General features: G+C 40.6%; 1 protein-coding gene across 2 annotated transcripts in view; it reads right to left on the bottom strand.

Annotated features, from left to right (window-relative positions):
* LOC121922841 (cysteine-rich protein 1-like) overlaps window positions 1-20,983 on the bottom strand; it is a 40,829-nt gene extending 19,846 nt beyond the window's left edge. For both annotated transcript variants that reach the window (XM_042452718.1, XM_042452717.1), the window contains exon 1: window positions 20,865-20,983. In XM_042452718.1, the coding sequence (XP_042308652.1) occupies window positions 20,865-20,910 (46 nt within the window). In that variant the 5' untranslated portion in view covers window positions 20,911-20,983. The remainder of the gene's footprint in view (window positions 1-20,864) is intronic.
* Between the last annotated feature and the right edge of the window lie 818 nt (window positions 20,984-21,801).

Below are 21,801 nucleotides of genomic sequence, written 5' to 3'. Positions count from 1 at the left end.
TATTATTATTATTATTATTATTATTATTATTATTATTATTATTATTATTAACATTTATTTATGAAGCACTGTAAATTTACACAGCGCTGTACATACAATCTTTTTAGTTAGATGGTTCCCTGCCCTTGGGCTTAGTAGAAATGGCATCATTTGGAGGTGGAGTGAGTACGGACCACATCAGGTGACATCCCAGAGGAGGGGTAACACCTGATCGGCCCTCTTCCTTTCCTACAGAAAGGCAAAAACTTTCAAGAAACCCATTAAATATTATCATGCACCAACTCATTGCACTTTCCTGCTGTCAGAGTGGAACACCCAATGATTGATGTGGTTGCATCTGGTGCCAGCCCTGGGGAAGAAGCTGGACAGTGAAGGAGGAGAAAAAGGGGCAAATGCTTGTTCCTCAAGGCTTCTCCACTATACAGCTTTCTCCCAGAGGATGCCAGGAAACAGAGAAAGAGGAGGAGGCATGAATGCTCACCATTCAAGGCTCCTCTACTGCCCAGCTTTCTCCTGAAGAGGAAGCCGGGCAGCAGCAGACAAAGAGTAGGGGCGAGTGCACCCCTCACTTTGCCCAGCCATCCCTTGGCTATGCTGGTTGGATGGCCAGGCAAGCGAGAGTGTGTGATGCACAGGACAGGAGGAGAGGCAGGGGAACATGCCGCCACCACTGCCATCAGTCTTTACAAGGTCTGGCTGGGTGGTGGGCAGCTGGGGAGGGAGGATGGGTGAGAGAGGCAGCAGGGGCAGGCCACTACTACCCTGCTTACTGCAACCTCTCTGCACTGGGTGACACAAAGAACACCCATCTTTCACTGTCTGTAGGAGTTTGGCCCTACAGACAGTGCATGGAGCAAGGGTTTTCCCCTACCTTGCTTTCATACTTAAGAAATAACCCAATGTTTCTTTAATTGTTTCCAATAATGACAGCAGTTGCCAAAGTTCATAATAAAGTAGCATTATCTCCATCTCTGTTGCTCTTTCTCTTTTCTTTTCCCCTAGAATTCATAGCTGAGAATGGCTTTTGTTTTAACATCCCCTTTTCCTGAAGCCAAACCTGCACTGATTTTCTCTCCTTACATCCTATCACTCTCAAAAGAGGTGGAAGGAGATTTGTTCTAACATGAAGCTGTCTAATGTTCCCTGACACAATATTTAAAAATTCATTTCTGTGGCAGCAGGATGGGCTGCTGTCGCTGCTGTCGAAATGTAGGTTAGGGGTTGCAAGAGTTCACAAGGGAGGTGGGACTTTCACCTATTTCTTCAAAGCAGATTGGGAACAGAAGTAGTTTTTTCATTCTTTCAAGATCCGTACTCTAAACTTTAATAGATCTATACCTCACGGCAAAGGAAGCTAGTGCACGTTCTCACTTGTGGGTGAGAGTTACAAGCCAAAGCAAACACCTAAGTCAGAATTCCTTTGTGGTGTTACACAGAGGTAAATACTGTACTGCAAGTGGTTGCACTTTCTCAGAGTTGTTTTAGGTCAGTATCCCTTCAGGACTGTGCAAGTCCTGTGGTGCCATTGCACAGACTTAACAATACTGTCCAGGAGATTTGGTGCATGTGGCTCTCAGTGGTGGGTGAGGAGTCAGAGAGGGAATGTTGTACAACCTGAGAGATCACACCTGGGCAGCTAGTTGTGTAAATGACTGCACAACGGTGCCATCTAGTACTTAAAGCTTGCCAAAGTGAAAACAGGAAAGAGTTCCTGTACCTTTAATAGTTGTGTAAAAAAGGGGATTTCAGTAGGCATTGCCTGTTACCTGGATCTGACTTTTGCACTGCAGAAATAATGCAGTTTGGCACTCTTTAACTGCCATGGCTCAATGCTATGAAATTAGGAGATTTGGAGTTTTGTGAGACATTTAGCCTTCTCTGTCAGAGAGCTCTTGTGCCACAACAAACTACAATTCCCAGAATTCCATAGCACTGAGCCCTGGCAGTTGAGGTGGTGTCAAAACTGGATTATTTCTACAGTTCGGATGAAGCCACTGTGGCACTTCGCTTACCCTCCACTACTCTGCATACAACTGGCTAGGAGCAAGTGGGCTAGATTAAATGTTCCTTATCTCATCTCCTCACATACGTGAGAAGGAATAATCCCCTCATTTCTGCTTTCCAAACAGGAAAATCCTCTCTATGTTTCCCTGTGTGTGTGCGCGCGCGTTTGTGTGATGATCCTGAACCCTATACAGCAGCAAAAGAACAAAAATCATAGCAAGACTGGATATATTAAAGATTAAATTGCAGTTAAACAGAGAGGCATTTTTAAAACTATTTGCTATGCTTATTTGATTTTGCTGGCCCTCTGAATAACTATGGCAATGTTATTACTAAAGGACAAACACACACAGGGACACACATCTGGAACACTATTGTTCTTATTGTTCTAATGTAAGCTGTGCCGAAAGCCTTGTGGGCAGACAAAAAGGCTTTAAATAAATAAATAAAATTAATGTCATTTGTTGCTGAAGTGATTTGTTTATTTGATAAATTTATATTCTGCCCTTCAGTGTAAAACATTTCCAGGGGGATAAAAAGGAGAAACAACAATAAAACTGCCATCAAAGAACAACAAATAGAACATATTTGAGCCTCTGGCATGCATACTAAGTACACAGGCCTCTATAACTGTTTATAAAAATAACAGCAATGTGAAAATCTCAGTTTTGGTTTTGTTCCATTTCTTTGAATCCCACCTAGATTTTTTTTTAATACCAGTTTGCAAGACTTTGTTTTTCCTTCCAAGATTATATTGAAATACAATTGGCCTTCCATATCCACCGATTCTTTATCCGTGGATTCAACCATCCACTCCTTGAAAATATTCCCAAAAGATATAAATTCCAAAAAACAGATCTTGATTTTACTTTTTGATATAAGAGAAATCATTTTACTACACCATTGCATTTATTGGGACTTGAGCATCCAGGGGGAATCCTGGAACCAAACTCCAGTGAATAACAAGGGGCCACTGTAAGTACACAGATTTTAATCTATTTTCCAAATATGCATATTTTTATATGCATTTTACTCCATGTACACATTCTTCCTCCCATTGACCAATGGCATATTCTTGTTCACATTTTTAAAAAAATTATGCATTTTTAGCCAATTGCTTTTCAAAATGGATGCACTCTTTGCACTTTAATCTTCTGGAAAACCCTGTTAAGTCTCACAAATGTGCAATGACTTTAAATGAAACGTGTTTCTTCTCACAATGAATCTCAGAAGGTGTGAAAAGGCTTCCTTCTAAGGGTGTCAAATCCAACTAAACGCTTTTATAACCCTGAAAAATAGCCTACTGCAGATCCTACTTGATGCTGGCAGAGTGTAAAGTTCTACCACTATGTTTACACTGGGAGTCCAGAGGATGAAATGTGCTCCTTCTCCAGCTATTCAGCAGCAGCCAGACAATGCCTGGCTCACCCCGACAGGCAAGTGCCACCCATCTCCCATGCACAGCTGGGGAAAAGCCATTGCACAAGGAGGTACTGCATACCTCTTTGTACAATATCCCCTCAAATACCTATGCTGGTGTAATCCCTGTTATCGCCACAGAAGCCACAGAAGGGTCATGCTGCCATAATAGACATGTTCAATATGTAGAAGAGACCTCCTAAGTCTGATGCCCTCCAGATGTTGTTATTGTTCTTAACTGCAGTCGAGTGAACTCTGAATCACGGCAGTCCAATGGGTGAGACTCCTTGTCCTCCATTTCCATGCTCAGATCTTGGAGGCCCAAGTCTATGTCCTCCTTGATCTGGACGACAGTATTTATATTCTCCAGCCAACAAAGACGTAGAATGAATGGGGATGGTGGGAATTATGATTCATCACATCAAGAGGATGCCAGATGAGGCAAGATGAATTTTTCAATTTTGCCTAAAGGCATCAGCTTCTGTCTGATCCTGGAAGCTAAGCAGGGTCACACGTGGTTTTAGTACTTGCATTGGAGACCACCAGAGAATATCGGGTGTTGTAGACGATATTTCATAGGAAGGAATTGGCAAAACCACTCACTATGCTTTGCCTAAGAAAACTTTTATTACATTCATGGGTTGCCATAAGTCAACAGGTGACTTGAAGACATGTACGCACACCCATTCTGGGATATATCCGAGAAAGGTTTTTTTTTTTTAATATGGCTATGGGCTCCAGCTCCAAAATAACCCTCTGTTACAAAGTATGTTTTTGGTCTGTATCAGGGTGAGCATGCAGTGAAGGTCAGATGGTCATCTTCCACCCCTCTCAATTTTGGAGATTATCCCACCCAGGAATCCCAGTGGGAGAGAAGCAGAATCTAAAAGATGAAAATGGATGTTATTGCATTTACTCACATCCAAGCTGTAGGCAGTTGATATCCACTCGGGTGGCCCATCTGCAACTTGAACTTCTCCCATGGCTTTTTCAATAACGGGAAAATCTCATTCTTGAAAAGGCTGCCGGAGAGGTCTGGCTTGCAGACTGGCTGCCCAAGTGGATAAGGGCTGCCTACAGCCCCAACTTGGGTAAATCTGTTTCCGTCTTCTTGATCCCGCGTCTTTCCTACTGGGATTCTTGGGTGCCATCATCTCTATAGTCAGACTATACCAATGTACCCTGTAGTGAGCAGATGTGATGTTTTAAACTAGTACAGAGAATGTCTGGTGACCTTTCAGGTCTGTAGGCTGTTTCAGGGTGAAGTGAGGCCAAAAAAAGCATTTACAGCCCAGCTGATGAATTGTTGCAAATGGAAGACAACAGTGGACATCATTAAAATTCCCTGTTTAGTGCAGACTACAGTAATTGCACAATAAAGGTCTTGTCTGGAAACACCCTGGATAAGAGCAGTTGTGAGCCTTTAAGGGGGACAGAAAGGTCATATCATATAAAAGCAGTTAAAGAGTAAAAAAAGAGATGTGCAGCTAGAGATTTTCTTGAAATAAGACAGAGCTTTTCTTCATATAAAAGTAACATGACAACAAATATGAGTAGATTTAGGTAATCCCACTGAGGCTTGTGTTTGTATAGAAATGACAGATAAGGGCAAATTATGTATACTACAATTTAATACTCCCTTTAAAAATATCCCAAGATTTCCCATGGCCTTCCTGCAAAAATCTTGGTAATTGTAGACTGATGTGGCGCTAAGATCTGTTTGCTAAGTACCCTTCATACATACAGTTCTCAGAACTCTTGGCAGAATTTAAAGGGATTTTAAAAAAAAACAACCCTAGATTAAATCTAGTTTAGCCTGGAGGTTAAGGCATAGCATTCATTGAAAAAGGGAGATTAACCTCAGACTGAGGAGACCCCAGTTCAACTCTTCCTTGAGTCATTAAACTCCATTTTTGACCTTTCAGCCTACAGTACTTCACAAGGTTGAAATGAAGATAAACTGGAGCAACGCCATGGTGCTACCTTGAGGTCTTTGGAATAAAGGCATGAAAATAATGGAATAAATTTTAAAAATGTAACCTTCATGGCTAGGAATTGCCCATTGTCTGATCATCATTTCATCTCTTTTTGCCCTTGCCCATAATCCACCTCTTTAATTGTCCAACGCCGCTTTCGTGACATTAATTCTATTGATCCTGTGACTTTTGGCCAGGCTCTGGATTCTTCTTTATCTTCCTTAAAACTTGGAGACTCCACGGATTCAGCGACCTCCTTACTCAACTCTATCTTATCTGCAACCCTTGATAGTTTTTTCCCTTTACTGATATGTGCAACCTCTTCTAATAAGACACAGCCCTGGCTTACTCCCATCATTCAGTTTCTCCATTCTTGTTCTCAAGCTGCTGAACAGTTGTAGGAAAAGACCAGGGAATTGGCTGATTTTATTCATTATATGTTTAGTGTTTTTTTTCTTTTTCACGCCTCCTTGGCAAAACAGAATTATTATAAATATGTGATTGAGGCTAATGACCGGTGGCCACAGCGTCTTTTCTCCACATTCGATTCTCTACTAAAACCTTCTTCTTTGTTGGTTCTGCACTCATTTTCACCCACTGATTTTGCCAATTATTTTATTACTAAGATTGAAAAAAATCTGTTCTAATCTTGATTCCCTCCATTTTTCTTTTACACCAGCAACTCAATCATCTATAATTTGAACATTCTCTGCTGTTTCTTGTTTCATTGGGTGAATTCCGACCTACCCTCTTGATCTGCTTTTGATTTCTATTGCCCCTTTTATTTTATCTTCTCTTTATACTATCAACCTTCCTGTCTCTAATGGCTCCTTCCCTTCTGCCTTTAAGTATGCTTTAATTTTGCCAATCTTGAAAAAGCCTTTTCTTGATCCATCTTCTCTCTCGAGCCATCCGCATATCTCACTTCTTCCTTTTCTATCTTAAGATTTTAGAACATGTTGTTTATTTTCACTGCTTGGAGTTTCTTACTGCTAATTCTACTCTTGATCCTTTTCAGTCTGGCTTTAACCCACTGCATTTGACCGAAACTGTTCTTACTAAGATCACTGCTGATCTTTTACTGGCTAAATCTAAAGGTCTTTATTTTATTCTAGTCTTCCTGGATCTCTCTGCTGCAATTGACTCCAGTGATCATGGCTTCTTTGTGGATTTACTCCAAGACCTGGGTTTTGTGGGATCAGTTTAAAATTGGTTTAAATCCTACCTGTCAAACAGATCTTTTGCGGTTATTACAGGAGGTCAGGTTTCTGCCCCTGTCTCATTAGCTGTTGGAGTCCCTCAGGATTCTGTCTTGGGTCCTTTACTGTTCTCCCTTTATACCATGTTCCTGGGAAATCTTATTAGCTCCTACGGCTTTCAATATCACCTGCACACCTATGACACCCAGCTGTACTTCTCTACCCTGATATTTCTCCATGTGTTGAGCAGTGATTATCATCATGTCTTGCTGCTGTCTCTGAGTGGATGATTCACTAGGGCCTGAAGCTCAACGTGGCCAAAACTGAGCTACTTGTCTTCCCACCCAAGCCATCTTTGCAATGTTGTTTGTCAGTTTCTGTGAATGATATTTCTATTTATCTGTCAATGAGGCCCATAGTCTTGGCTTCATATTTGACTCTTCGTTATCATTTACAGATCTAGGCTACATACAAGTCATGCAGATTCTTTCTTTATAATCTCATCAGAATTTGACCATTTCTTTCTGTTTCAAAGGTGAAGACTTTGGTGCATGCAGTGGTGATATCACGCCTGGATTGTTGCAACTCACTGCTAGTGGGTCTTCCTATTTCCCACTTTAGCCCCCTAATCTCTGTGCAACACTAAGTGGCCAGGATCATCTTCTCTGTTTTGATCATGTTAACCCCCTTGTTGTTATCCCTCCATTGGCTCCCCATTCCTTTCAAAATCTGATATAAAATTCATCTACTGACCTTTAAAGCCCTTCATGGCTTGGCTCCCTCTTATTAGTCAGTGTTCATCTTTCCTTACTGCCCTCCACATGCATTGAGATCTTATGACACCAGTCTCCTGACCCAGCCAAGGGTCTCCTCTCCTGCTTGAATCCGCTCCTTCTCCTATGCTGCTTCTCATGCCTGGAATCTCCTCCCCATACAATTAAGAACTATTACTTCCTTGGTTAATTTTAAGGCCAAATTGAAGATACTCTTGTTTAGGGTGCATTCTAAATTACTGGTTGTTAATCTGCTATTTACTTTGTTTTTATTGTATACTAGTTAGTATTATTTTAGAGATATTTTAATCATGTAATGTTGTTGTTGTTTTAGGTTGTACACCACTTTGTAGGTTTTTATTCTTTTTCCCTCTCTTATTTTATTTGACCCTTGCTATGTAAAGCGCTGTGCAAACTTTACAGCACTCTATAAATCAATGTTAATAATAAATAGTAATAATAAATTGTGTTGGGACAATACAGTGCTACTGAAACTTTGTGAATGGGACAAGAGTTGGTTTTCATCAGAGTTAGGGTGGTGGGAGAAAACACTGTACACTAGTGAGTCTTGTCTGCCATAGCAGCAAGATCCACAATGCTCATTGTCTGTACCACAGCCAACATATTAAACTAGATCTTGGAGGTATGCTGGAAAATCTAGACAAGGTGTTATCAAAAATTGCTTTTTCATGTAGTGTTTGCAAACTCAAAGAGAAAGGTGAAAGAAGTTCCACCCACTTCCAGTCCAGATGATAATGGTTTTTAAAAAATATTTTATCTCTTGCCTTCCCATCCTTACTCCCCAGTAAGCACCATCTCTGGTTAATAATGGAGCCATCTGATACCAGGAAAATAAATCTGTCAGCAGTTTTGTCCCATCACCTTCAGCAGGATGCAGTGGGACTTATTAAATGCAGGATTCCTCAGTCACACTTATAAAACAACAACATGGTCCCCCTTCATTAGCTGGATTGCAGGAGAGGCTGCTGCAGCCCTGCTCACTTTGGCACAGTACGTCCTCCTTTGCCTTGGGGAAAAGGCTGTTCCTGTTCCATGCAAACTGAATGTTTCTCGCTGCTGCCCTTGCTGAGGTGAAGCATTAGTAAGCATGGGAGCACCTCTCTCTCTCTCTCAGCAGAAACTCATTCATTTCAGGAGGCTGTAGAGGGCTCCACTTCCTATCAAATCAAAAATCTAGCACTGGAAGGAGCAGTGCAGCTGTGCCAAGAAAGTTCTCAGCCTAGCTCTGTGGTCTCCTTACAGTTAAACTATTCTCCTGCAACAAAAGGAAAGGTATTGGTCTGGGACCTGAACTGAATTTGCAGATTTGATTCTCGACATTTAATCCTTTTTTAAGACACCATATTTCTGGTTGGCATTATGGAAAAAGAAAACACTTTTGTGGAGGCAGAGGAGATAGAAGAAATGGCAATTGGGCAGCTGGTATGGAAATGTTTGTGACACTTGCCCATGGTCTTTGGAAATACAGATACATATGAAGGTTGCTAGAAATATGTATCCATTTCACTATGGAGGAATGAAAACCTATGCAATACAGTGGGCCTTTGATATCAAAGATTGGTTTCAGGACCCCCCGTGGATACCAAAATCTATGGATGCTCAAGTCCCATTAAATACAATGGCATAGTAAAATGGTGTCCCTTATATAACATGGCAAAATCAAGGTTTGTTTTTTGGAATTTATATTTTTTTGGAATATTTTCAAGTTGTGGATGGCTGAATTTTGGATAAAGAATCTGTGTATATGGAGGCCGACTATACTTAGGTGCATTCAGCAGTAATATGAAATCCATCAACACTGCAAATGCAGCACAATCCTCACATGATCCAGTAAATGAAGTTGGAATCTTGCCTTTGTGCTGTTTAGTGGAAAAAGAGGGACAGAAATATAATCCAGATCCCTACTTTCCCCCTCTGTCACTGATGGGTGGGTTTAGAGAGGTGTATGGTTTGAGTATTGAACTAGGACTCTGGGAAACCAGGGTTTAAATCCCCACTCAGCTATGGAAACTCAATGGGTGATCTTGGGTTAAGTCACACACTCTCAGTCTAAGAGCCCCTTCACATCAGACAATTATAGCATTATGATTCCACTTTAATTTTCATGGCTGCACCCTATGGAATCCAAGGATTTCTAGTTTAGGGAGGCACTAGAGTGCTGTGGCTGAGAATTCTAAGTATCTAATGAAACTATAAATCCCAGGATTCCATCATATAGAGCCATGGCAGTTAAAGTGGAATTGAAGAGCTATAACTGTGTAATGTGAAAGGGCCCTAAGAGGAAGGCAAAAGCAAAGAGAACCCTATGATAAGGTCACCATAACAACTTGAAGGCACTTAACAGTAATATCAATATAATATATGGGCAAATCTCAATCCAGTTTGTTTGGTTTCATGTATGTAACAATGCTCCTAACACACAGGGTTGTTGTTGTTGTTGTTGTTAGCTGCCCTCGTGTTCTACTCAGGGAATGAAAACAAATGAAGAAATAGGTAGGCTTTCATACTAAGGAGAGACATAGCAAAAGCAGTCAAAGGATACAACACAAGATCAAACAGCATACAGGAAAAATCAACAAACATCACCATAATACAAATATATGTACCAACCACAGAGACAGAGGAAAATGAAATAGTGAGATTTTATGAAGGAGTCCAGGAAACTGACAACACACCATCACGTTATGATCATAGCAGATTGGAAAGCAAAAGTTGGTAACAAAGAGGCCTTTAAAACAGTTGGAAGATTCTGTTTAGCTACAAAAACAAAGGAGGCAAAGGATGGATTGAATTCTGCAAAGCCAACAATCTGTTCATTGCAAATACCTGGTTCACACAACCACAGAGAAGACTACATACATGGACATTACAAAATGGACAACAAAAGAATTAGATAGACTATATAAATGGAAGAAGAAGCTGAAGAAGTTCTATTCTTGTAGCCAAAACTGACCAGACGTAGACCGTGGATCGGATCATGGACTACTGATATCAAAAGTCAGAGTAAAGCTGAAGAAGAAAGCAAAAATAGTTAGTATACCAAAATATGATCTGAACAACAGAATTCAGTATCAGCAGAATTCAAGAACATGAAAAACACATTTGTGCTATTAAGCATAATTGACTAGGAACCAGAAGAATTATGGTCAGAAGTCAGGAACATAATAAAGGAAGAATGCAGCAAGATACTTACTGAGGCCAAAAAGAAAGAGAAGACACAATAGAAAACAGACAAAACAGACAAGGTTGCTTTTGCATAATTCAGCAACTCAAATATTAAATGCCATTATTGGGTGTATTTATGAATTGAATAAATTATTGCTCCCTAGACTCTTTGTAACCCACCCCAGAGTCACTGGAGCTGTGGTCCTCCCTAAATTAAGGGCCTTGGCCTATTAAATATAGTGAGACCTCCTGAATAAACATGAATAGAATTAGTTTTTTGTGGATTTTTCGGGCCATGTTGCCATGTTCTAGAACAGTTTATTCCTGATGTTTCACCTGCATTTCTGGCTGGCATCTTCAGAGAATATGATTGCTCAGCAGGTCATTTTACACATGCAAGCGTTCTCTATCCTATTCCTTCTTACAATAATTTGGGGATAATACTGAACTACTTTGTGTGGTGTAGTAGTCTGGGCATTGGACTGTGACTCTGGAGACCAGGGTTTGAATCCCCACTCAGCCATGGAAATCCTCTGCTTGACTTTGGGCAAGTCATACTCTCTCAGCATTAAGGGAAGACAAGAGCAAACCTCCTCTCTCCGAGAAACAAAACCCTGTGATAGGTTCAGTTTAGTCATCATAAGTCAGAAATGACTTGAAGGCACACAACAAGAACAACTTAATAAAGGTCTATGAGATAATTGATACAAAAATGCTTTAAACATTTTAAATGTGCCAAACAAATGTACAGTGGTGGTAGTCATGGTAGCAGTAGTGGTAGAAAAAGATCCAGATGCCACATGTTAATGCTTCTGCTTGGATATTTTAGCAAACTAATAGGAATACCTGAAAGTTGGAATTCTACACAAATGTACTTGGGAATAATAAAGGAAATAAGTTTGACATTTATAAATGGGGAGTGGGGAGGATCATACTTTGGTTTAAATTTCTAATATCAATGGTCAGTTTAATTCATTTCTACTTCTTTTCATTCCTCTCGTCACCCCAAATATTCTCCTCTCACATTCTTCCTTGCAAAGTCAAAATATTGGCAAGCAAACAAGCTTCTGAAAATCATGTTGTGCCCATAAGCACTCATTAATGGAAGGGATTTCTCAGCCAGGACTCATATACACAGTCATTTCTGACAGGATATAAAGTACCATTAGTATGCCGCCAGTATTAATTACTCCTGTAAGAAGTGCTTACTTGACCAAACACCACAGCAGTTACTAACAGTGGTAATAACTACTGTGGTTGGTGGGGAACCCAGTGATGTGGCTGGTGATATGAAAATACTGCCAGTGGTAACCATTTCCATAACCATAAAAGCTTAATTACCACCAGTAATTTTGCAATAGAATCATTAATTTCTGTACCGCAAGCAAGCTGATTCTATCACTTATTATTAACCATACCACTTTCAGCATGCTGTTTTACTTTTACAACTCTCTGGCAGTGGCCTTATGACTTAGGTTGCAAAACAAGATATGCACTCTGGAAGGTTCTCATCAGAGAATGAAGTCAAAGAGGTCAAAGAAATGGACATCCGTTATGACTTCACCACCAGGCCATCTTAGATGCAGGTGTAACTCTTTCTGGGCTCTGGGACCAACCATAATTTAATATTGCAAACAAATTACAATTTAAAACAGCGCAACAATCATATACTGTATTAAATTAGGAACATATGCATTTCCTGTAAAGTTCCAAGCATCCAGTGAGGTGCCTGTGAAGGACTTGACTGCCGAACTCTTTTGCCTGTGCAATGGGCCTTTGGTATCTGATGAGGCTTCGTTCCAAGACTCCTCGTGGATACCAAAATCTGTGGCTGCTCATGACCGATTATATACAATGACATAGTAAAATGGTGTCCCTTATATAAAATGGCAAAATCAAGGTTTGCCTTTTTGAATTTGTATATTTTTGGAATATTTTCTAGCCAGGGATAGTTAAATCCATGGATAAAGGATCTGTGGATATGGAGGGCTGAATGTGCTGCTCAAATAGTACTGCAGTATTTGGATGCAAATCTTAAAGCACTTTTCCGCCTGAAGACAGTGCTTAGTCCGAACTGATTGTTTTCCATCCAAGCAGCAGGTGCAAGGCAGTTGCATCATGATTTTTTTTATCATGCTACGAGTTAGAAAGCATTTTACAGCTATTCTTTCTTTTGACCATAATGCATTTTCTTATTCAAAGTGAAAAGAGCCTCTTCCTTACCCCTGGCATTTCAGCTTCTCTTCAGTTCTCCCTCTCTCTCTGAACACAACCAGCAAATACAGACCATCCCTTATGGTTTCCCCACCCACTGGGCCAAACTGATGCTAACAGGGATTATACAGGTGCTGAAGAAAGTACTCCTGAAGAATACCCACCCATTCCCCATCCACCACAAATGCAATGGAATCTCAAATGAGGTGGCCTCTTGTCTCAGGTACCAATAGATCTCAATTTTGTTGAACTACAACTCCACCATCACCAGCTAGCATGGCCAACGGCTGATGATGGCAAAGGTATAGAGATTTTTTTATCCCCACAAAGCCATTTTCTCATTGCATCTCATTTGCTCTCCCTTTGCTCTTGGTCTTTGGATTGCATGCCTCTTCTTTCCTGTGCCACCAAGGTAAGCTCAGTAAGACACTGTGCTAGAAGCATCCTGTTAGTGGCCTGGACTTCCTGTTTCTGCTACACTTGTTACCTTGTGGTTTCCTGAATAGTCCATGTTGTGCTATTTACCTGGTTAAAACACCTGGCCTGGTTTTTCCCTTGAAGTGCAACAGATGAGTATACAAAACCTAACACAATATTTTGAGGATGAGCTGAGAAGACCTGAGTTCAGCCATGATCTAGCTAGCTTTAGTGTCTCCCCACTACCTATAATAGCCCCACCACAATGCTAGCCTAGCCACCAGAATTGTGAAGATTATTGGCATCATGTTATTCAGAGAGAAGACCCTTAGATACCTGGGGAAAATGCTTTACGAATTTTGTGATTCAATGGACTAGGAAATTGACCATGCCAAACCTGTACAAATGATGATTAAAAATTAATACACTGAGAAAAGGAACATAAGGATAATTTAAGAAGCACAGAGTAAGGTCACCCTGCAAGCTTCAGGGTGGTTATGGGGATTTGTCCCTAGTGCAAATCCAGCAGGCTTTCAAACAAGGATGGGCAAGCTATGGCTCGTACTGCCTAGATCAGTCCAATTGAGGCAGAATCATAAATAGTGGTGCACACATATACAAACACCTCAAAATAGCCAGCCAGCATGTGAAGTTACTGCATTTTGTCACTTGCAACAAAAAAATCTTGCACTTGCCTCTTAGAAGTATCCACTAAATGGCAGTAAAAATATACCCATAATAAATCAGAAAACTGAACAATTCTTGCCCATTCACAGCCATATGTCCACCTTTTTCCCCAGACATGTCCTCTTTTTTTTCACAGCTACCATTTCTGTCCAGAACATTTTCTAAATGTGTGGGTTGTCTTACAAGTTCCTTCATCCAACCCTTGAAACTCAAAAGCAAGCAGCTTTTGCAAGTCTAACTATTGCAAATCTATAGGACAAAACAAAGCACCAGATAAGGAGTGTCCAACTACTAAGGATGTGCATTTAACGTTATCACTCTGTGCTGATGGGACTCACATAGGGAGGAATGAGGGGGAAAGGAGAATGGCAGCATGAGCAGGTCTTTTTTAAAAAAGGAGCAACTGTGTGGTATAGAATGGTTATGGGATTTCCCCTCTCCTCTAGAATACCCACATGTTTATCTCCCCCACTTTCCCCATCCCTGGGTCATTTTTTGGGTCCCCTTGAAAATTTTTCCTACTGCTGCCCTACCTCGCAGGGTTGTTATAGGAACCTGCAGTGCTGGATTAGTGGATGAGCAGTCATGATGGATGGGGCCAGATTATGCTGGGATAATCCAATAATCTAATCCCAGATTATGTTGGGATATCGTTTACCTAAACAGATCAATGGTTAGTAGTATTAAATATTGCTAAATACAGTAATAAATTTAAATAGCTTGCTATTTAAATACAATGAAAATTAGGAATTTTTCTAATAGTAATTACTATAGGGTAATTTAACTTCAATTACCCTATGGTAATTGAAGTTAAATTATCCTAGAGTTGTCATAGCAATAAGTGGTCTTAAGTACTATGGATCCTTGGTATCCTCTGGGGTTTGGTACCAGGGCCCTTCATGGATACCAAAATCTGTGGATGCTCAAGTCCCATTATATGCAATGGCACTTTTTTTTTCTTTTAAGAAAAGGCAGATTGAAGTTTGCTTTTTGGATTTTTTTCAGGGTGTGGGTGTATGTTTTTAACCATGGGTGGTGGAATCTGTGGATCAGAGTCTGTGGATATGGAGGGCCAATTGTAGTCAGTAGTTAAGTGTGTTTCCTTTTTTGCTTTTGAAAATATGGTACATAACTCTGCATAACACATAGAATCGGATACTTGAAGCATACACCACATTGTGACTCGTGATAGGAACAGCCCTGCTATAGGTTGCTTACAGCCCTTTCAAAAGTCTTCTGCAATACAGTAATATACATGTTTTTAAGAACTGTTATTGTTGCAAATCACAATACTTATTTTTTTAATAATTTTTATTATTTTTTTAAAAATAGATAAAACAAACAAATATTTGAGTTTAACATAAACATCAGGAGATATCATTCCATATTTTATGGAACACAACCTCCCTAAAATAGCTTAAATTATCATCAACTTCCACCTCCCCAAAACTGTCCAAACAAACAGCCATAGTACATTATCGATTGTCTGTTTGTATGATCAAGTTTACCTGGGACATATAATTCAAAACTTATACTTAATGAACTATCTATACAAATGTTAACTCTTTAAAAAAATCCTGTTCATGATTTTCCACTTTCTTTTACAAAAATCAACAATCTTTATCTACCTTCTCTATGTCTTTATGTTTTATAAGTGCTGTTAATTTATCCATTTCCATCATTTCCATTAGTTTTAATAACCATTCCTCAATGCAGGGTATTTCAGAGCTTTTCCAGTATTGGGCTATTGTCAATCTTGCAATGGAAATCAAATATAAAAGTATTTGCCAATGATATTACACTTATGTATATAAGCCTGTAATGCAATTTTGTAATGATTTGTTACTGAAAAGAGTAACTATATTCAAAGTTTTTATGTTATTATTTTAGTGAATTGTAATATTAAAATTATGTTGAAAAGAAAACAACAAAAAAAGTCTTCTGTTCACTCTTTCCCCTAAGTCTGGAAACAGTGGAAGGTGGCAGTAGGAGGCTGAAAAGGGAGCACCAAAAGGTATCAGGAAAAATGAGGTGATAGAAAAGGACAGGAAAGAGAGAGCAGAGATGGCAGAACAGAGAGAGAAAATTGATGGCTCCCCCAACAACTTTGGCTTTGACCACAACAGTTTTATGATCAGACACAGTTCACACCTGAGGAACCACAGCCTTCGATAAAAAATATATTCTCCCTTCCCATGTTTAATGACACCGATTTTCACTTTCTGCTTATGGGGTGGGTGGAATTCCTCTAGTGTGGGCACCACCACGAATCTCCTCTCTCTAGGCCTACATCTGGTATGAAAGTAGCACACAAGCCATGTTGGTATAGTAAAATGCCCACTACATGCAGATAGCAAACATGCAGTCACATTCTACCAGCTGCTTGGGATAGACATAAGCCATCCTTATATGAAACTGAATTCCTTGACCCCATAATAAGTTCAGTAAATCTTTTTCACTAATGCACATAGGACACAGAATGTGGGGCCAGATGAGATGTTAGCATACAGAAGCATGGCCAGTGCCCCCAATGTGAATGCATGCCATGAATTGTTGTTGTGTGTCTTCAAGTTGTTTCCAATTTATAGCGGTCATGGAGTTTTCTGAGGCTGAGAGTGTGTGACTTGTCCAAGGTCACCCAGAAGTTTTCCATGGCTGAGCAGGGATTCGAACCATGGTTTCCAGAGTTATAGTCTAATGTTGAAACCACTATGCCACACTGGCTCCTATGTCATGAATGCAAATCATCAGTGCTTATGATGGGAATCAATGCTATGTAAGAATTTTCCCAGTGACAAAAAAAAAATACAAAACAAAACAAAAACCTGCAGTACCTTTACAACTAGGTTTGAGCCAAACATTCAAGATGAGACATAGGCAGGGATGAGGGATCTTTTGTCTTACAGCTGTTTAGGACTTCAACTCCCCCAAATCCCAGCCAGCATGACCAATGATGAAGAATAGTGAGAGCAGAAATCCATAACTAATGGATGGGGTATGATTTCTTCACCCCCAATTCAGTTTTCTTTGGGAAAGAAATGTTACCCCCCCCCCAAAGATGGGGGGACTTGGAGGTTCCCACCAACTGTCAGTGTCTCTTTTAAATGTTGGGGGAATTGTTAGCACAGAGGAGGCCTATGAGAGGTGGTTAACTTACAGGAATCATTTGGGTATATCAGTTCTAACTGCAGAGAGAATCCCATTTCAGTGAATAAAAAGGTTTTATTTAGAAAGGTGCACACAAACATACAGTTGCAATTCAACCTTAAGAATCATACAAGGCTACCTGAAAGAGAGGTATGGAATATTGGATAGCGGAGAATTGGAGGTCAGTGAAGGTGATATTTACCAGTCCTGAAGAGGGATCCATGGAAAAGTAGTGTGTGGCTCAGACGCATCTGAGAGCTACACAGTGAGATCAAAACCCAGGTCTGTTGAACAGAGTCTGTCTGCAGCAACTATGTGTGTACATCTATGAACAAAGTGGCCATGTGTGGGTGGATACATATATCCTATTTTGCACCCTTGAAGGGTACTTAACATTCCCACATGGGGTAATAAAGGCATTTATGGTTCTCTCATGAAATTGACAAAAGGGGTTAGATCTGTTGGTGATTTTAATTTCGGACTGACAAAACAGTGATTGAACCTGGGACAATGTCAAGATAGTTGGGCAGAAAAGGTAGCTGAGAACACAACATGGAGCATGTATGATCATATTTGCATTATCATGATAGGACCACAAGAGGATATGCAAAAAGCCCGGGGGAGGATGGAGTGATTAGCAAGTCCATTTAACCTTTATTTAGTACTGTTTAAGTCTTCCCCATCTCTTTGGGCCAGCATGCTTTTCCCATGTGAAATGTCCTAGTTTTCACAGATCACTTCTCCAAGCATGCTGACACTAGATATCCAATATGACCTCCATATCCAGCATGAGGGGCATAGGGTAGGCTAACAGAAACTTCTGGGAAATTTCAAATGAAGTTTTAAAAAGTGTTTTCAATAAAATAGTGACTTTTTTTAGAGTTGGATGTGGGTGGGTACATTCACATTCCCCCTCACAAAAGAAGGCTCTCCTTCTGACTTCCTTATCACACTACACTGTTATACAGCACTATGTTCCACTTTAACATCCATGGCAACATTCTATGGAATTCTGGGGAATGTAGTTTAATGAGACCCAAGAGCTCTCTGATATTCTCAGATGCTTCACCCTAAACTGCAAATTCCAGGAATCCATAGAATGTTGCCATAGCAGTTAAATAGTGCGGTAACAGTGTAGTGTGCTAAGGTTATGAGGACCATATTTGGATCCTGTACAACAAAATATTGGTATCAGCTGAGGAATTATTGGGCAAAAATGTGTTTGGAAAGGTCCTCACTGGAACTGTGCCTCAAATACAGCTTTTCCTCTAATTTGTTGAAAGTGAATCCTTATCCGGTAGGCATATTGAAACATCACCTCTGCTGTTGACATCATGCACAGGCAAAGAAAAGTGGTGAAGACCTCTTTACACTGTCCCTGTATTTACAAGAGACATGGAGAGTGAAGCTCAGCAATAGAGGTCTACTGTCTGCTCTGTCTGTGGAGTGGCGTTTGACATGAAAGTAGGGTGAGAGCTGAATTCCACTCCAGCAGGAGGACAGAGTCCTGGGATCCAGCTGGGGCATTTCTAGGCATATCCCCAAGCATGGAGGCTTGCAGTACGTCATGTGTTTATTTGAGGTATGTCCAGAGAAGCTTTAAACAGCCTGCTCACATCTTTTGGTAGACCTGGAGAGATATGTCAGTCTTCCTCACCCACCGTAGTAGAACTTGGTGAATCCTCCCACAAACCCTCCATGAAAATGTGTGGTCAAGCAATATCCAAGTGTAGTCAAGATGAGAAAAGTTATTAATGAGGAAGAACACACAAACTAGGAGTGGCTACAGCAGTTTGCTTTTGCCTATGCCTACTGGGAAGGGCAAGATGCCCCCTCCTGGAACTTTATCGTACCCATCTTTTTTTCACCATTACGGGTACAGAAAGAGGACGCTCATGTGTGTGCGTAACCAGCCCAAAACGGATTTTATCGCACACCAAAGCATCCTCCAAAAGGCTCCATTCTGTCCCTCGGTGCCAAGCCGCCCCCATTCAGTGTTGATGTGCGTGAAATGTTCTGATCGGAAGTCTTCCAACCGAGGAAAATGGCGCCCATCAGCACTGAACGGGGACGGCTTGGCGCCGGGGGATGGAATGGGGCCTTTTGGAGATCGCTTTGGCGTGCGATAAAGTCCATTTTTGGTTGGTTGCACGCGCACATGAGCATCCTCTTTCCGTACCTGTAACGGTGAAAAAATCGGGTGTGATAAAGTTCCTGGTCTCCTTTCTCATCTGCTGAGTTAATTAAATACCAACTACTTTTGTACTCTGAAGTAAGTAGAAGACAAAGGAAGAAAGTGGAATGAGGGGAGACAAACTGAGACCTTTTAAAAGCAGCTGAAAATGTAGAACAACAGAAGATTACTCAGGGTTGTCCCTTGCCAAAATAGGAAAGTTGGAGGGTACACTCCCATATCAGTAAAAACATTCATTCCTTACAAAAGTTGAGTTTCAATATTTGCAGTGTGTCTGAGAAGAAGCATAAAATGGAGAGGAGAAAGAACAGGGAGCAATTCACAAATATTCTCTCCTTCTCCCTCTGTCCCTTGTTCCACATGCTCCCAACCCACATAATATACAGTGAGCCCTTGTTGAAGCAACTGTAGGATTTTGCAACACAAGGAAGTATGACACAGCACAGGTTATTTGGTTATTTCCATCACAAAGGTCTACTGGAATCTTACAGACTTCGTGGTGGATAAGATGACAGAAGGAGCCCATCTTGCAAAACCTATTCTTTGTCTTAGTCTCGACTGGAACTGAGTGCAGCTTTCTACCTTGTTTTAAATGAAAATCGATAACTCGTGAAAAGAAGGTCTGCGATTGTTCATATTTTCTCTTGGCATCAGTGGGATGGTTCTGCAGAAAATCCAAAACATATTTCACTACAGGAATGTCAGCGTTTGGTTTTGTTCTTTTAATGAAAAGGAACAATTCCCAGTTCTCGGGCAGAGGTGCAGTTGAAGGAAGATTTGTTACTTAGGGATTCTGAAAGCAATACCAAACACTTTAGAAGTGGGATTGGATGTATGTTTTTATGGGAAAACAAAAGTTGAATTTCTGTAGAAACAGCTACTAACTCAGAAATTAATGAAGCAGCCATGGGTCCTAATTTGGGGAGAAAAGTGGGGTAATATTAATAACAATGGGCCTGTACAGATGGGCCAAAATAAAGCTGCTTCAAGTCACTTCGGAGGTATGCTGTTTAAATGACACACACATTTTAAGAGGCCAGAAGCTGTGCCAAAGTTGCACTCCAGTCCTTAGGACTGGAGCATGGCTTTGGCGCGGCTTCTGGCCTCTTAGGACGCATGCATCATTTAAACAGCATAGTTCCAAAGTGACCTAAAGCAGCTTTATTTTGGCCTGTCTGTACGGGCTCAATGACAACAGCAGCAGCAGTAGAAGCAACAAGCTTGTCTAGTTTTAAACACTGGAAAAAGAATTGGAAAAGATCATCTACAAGGTGAGCGTAAAAGGGGGAGGGGAAGTCCAATTTTTCTGAGTTAGAAGAAGACATCTTAATTTCCCCCCAAATCCAACTCCTTTCAGGAGAGAATTTGTGCTGGAATTGCAGCTTACTTTGTAGCCCATCCACCTTTTTTCTTTTCTTTTGCAGTATCCTTTTAGAGCCAAAAATCTGGAAGCAAGTGAATATAAAAAGTTATCTTTTCCTAACCGTGCAAATAAATATTTTATTCAGTCATTCATCTTTGACGAATGCACTCTTCAAGCCTCCGATTTTCACTTGAGCCTCAGGTAGTGGCTGTAACACCCAGACAACCTATGTGAGCTCATGAGATAGACTACAGTTTAATCCAGTTAAAAGACAAATACACTTACCAAAGTAGACTGGTTTTCCACACATGGGACAATATGAAATCATCATCCGTCTTCCTTCAGGCACTGCTCATCAGTCAGCACGGCTTGAATAAACAGTCTGCTGTGCTCTTTAGACTGACAGGAAAACCATGGCTGGGGCAGGGTGGTGATCTGTTCTGCTTTTTCAGTCAGGATGTTGCGGTTGTAAGAAAATGAATACATTGAAGTAGTGACAGAAGGTTGAGGGAATAAGTCATTTCTGGCTGAAACAAAGATGTTGCCACAGGCTTGGCTTCCTGGTCCTGAGCTTGTAAGGCCTCTGCCTCATTTCCCTACCAATTCCCTACCAGTCCAAAGAATGCTCACTATTATACAGACCCCAGCACTTCTCTGCCCCTTGTTTGATAGGAACAGGTTGCTGTTATTTTCTAACTTATCCCCACTGTGAGGTATCCTGGCTTTTCCATTCATGGTGCAGAAGGACTGCAAACAGGGCCAGGTGAAAACATTCTGCTGTCCACGACCAAAGCAAACAAACCAACAAACCAAACCCAAAACAATCATGGTAGCCCTTCCATTGTATGAGCAAAAGCAGAGTGACTCTTTCTTTAAAAGTAATGATGGGGTTATAGTTTTCACCAAGGCTACAATCAAGGATATAACAGCACCAAGAGATTGTAGCCTCTTACTTAGGACTATCAAATTAAAAATTGGAGAAGGCTCCTGTACTTTTAACGGTTGTGTAGAAGAGAGAATTTCAGTAGGTGTTGCTTGTCATGTAACTTGCTTATCAAGTAACAAGGAATACCTTTTGAAAGTCCCTCTTCTGCAGAACCATTAAAAGTTTTCACTCTGGCAATCTTAGACTTGGAGCTCAGAACAGATTATTCTTCCAACATTCTCTGACCGCTTTCACCATCTGCTATGTTAGTCTGTGGTCAAGCTTTTGCAAGACATT

This window comes from Sceloporus undulatus, chromosome 2, assembly GCF_019175285.1.
Source record: "Sceloporus undulatus isolate JIND9_A2432 ecotype Alabama chromosome 2, SceUnd_v1.1, whole genome shotgun sequence".
NCBI lineage: Eukaryota > Metazoa > Chordata > Lepidosauria > Squamata > Phrynosomatidae > Sceloporus > Sceloporus undulatus.
Note: the sequence above shows the minus strand (reverse complement) of the source record. Positions and strands in the feature narration are given on the sequence as shown.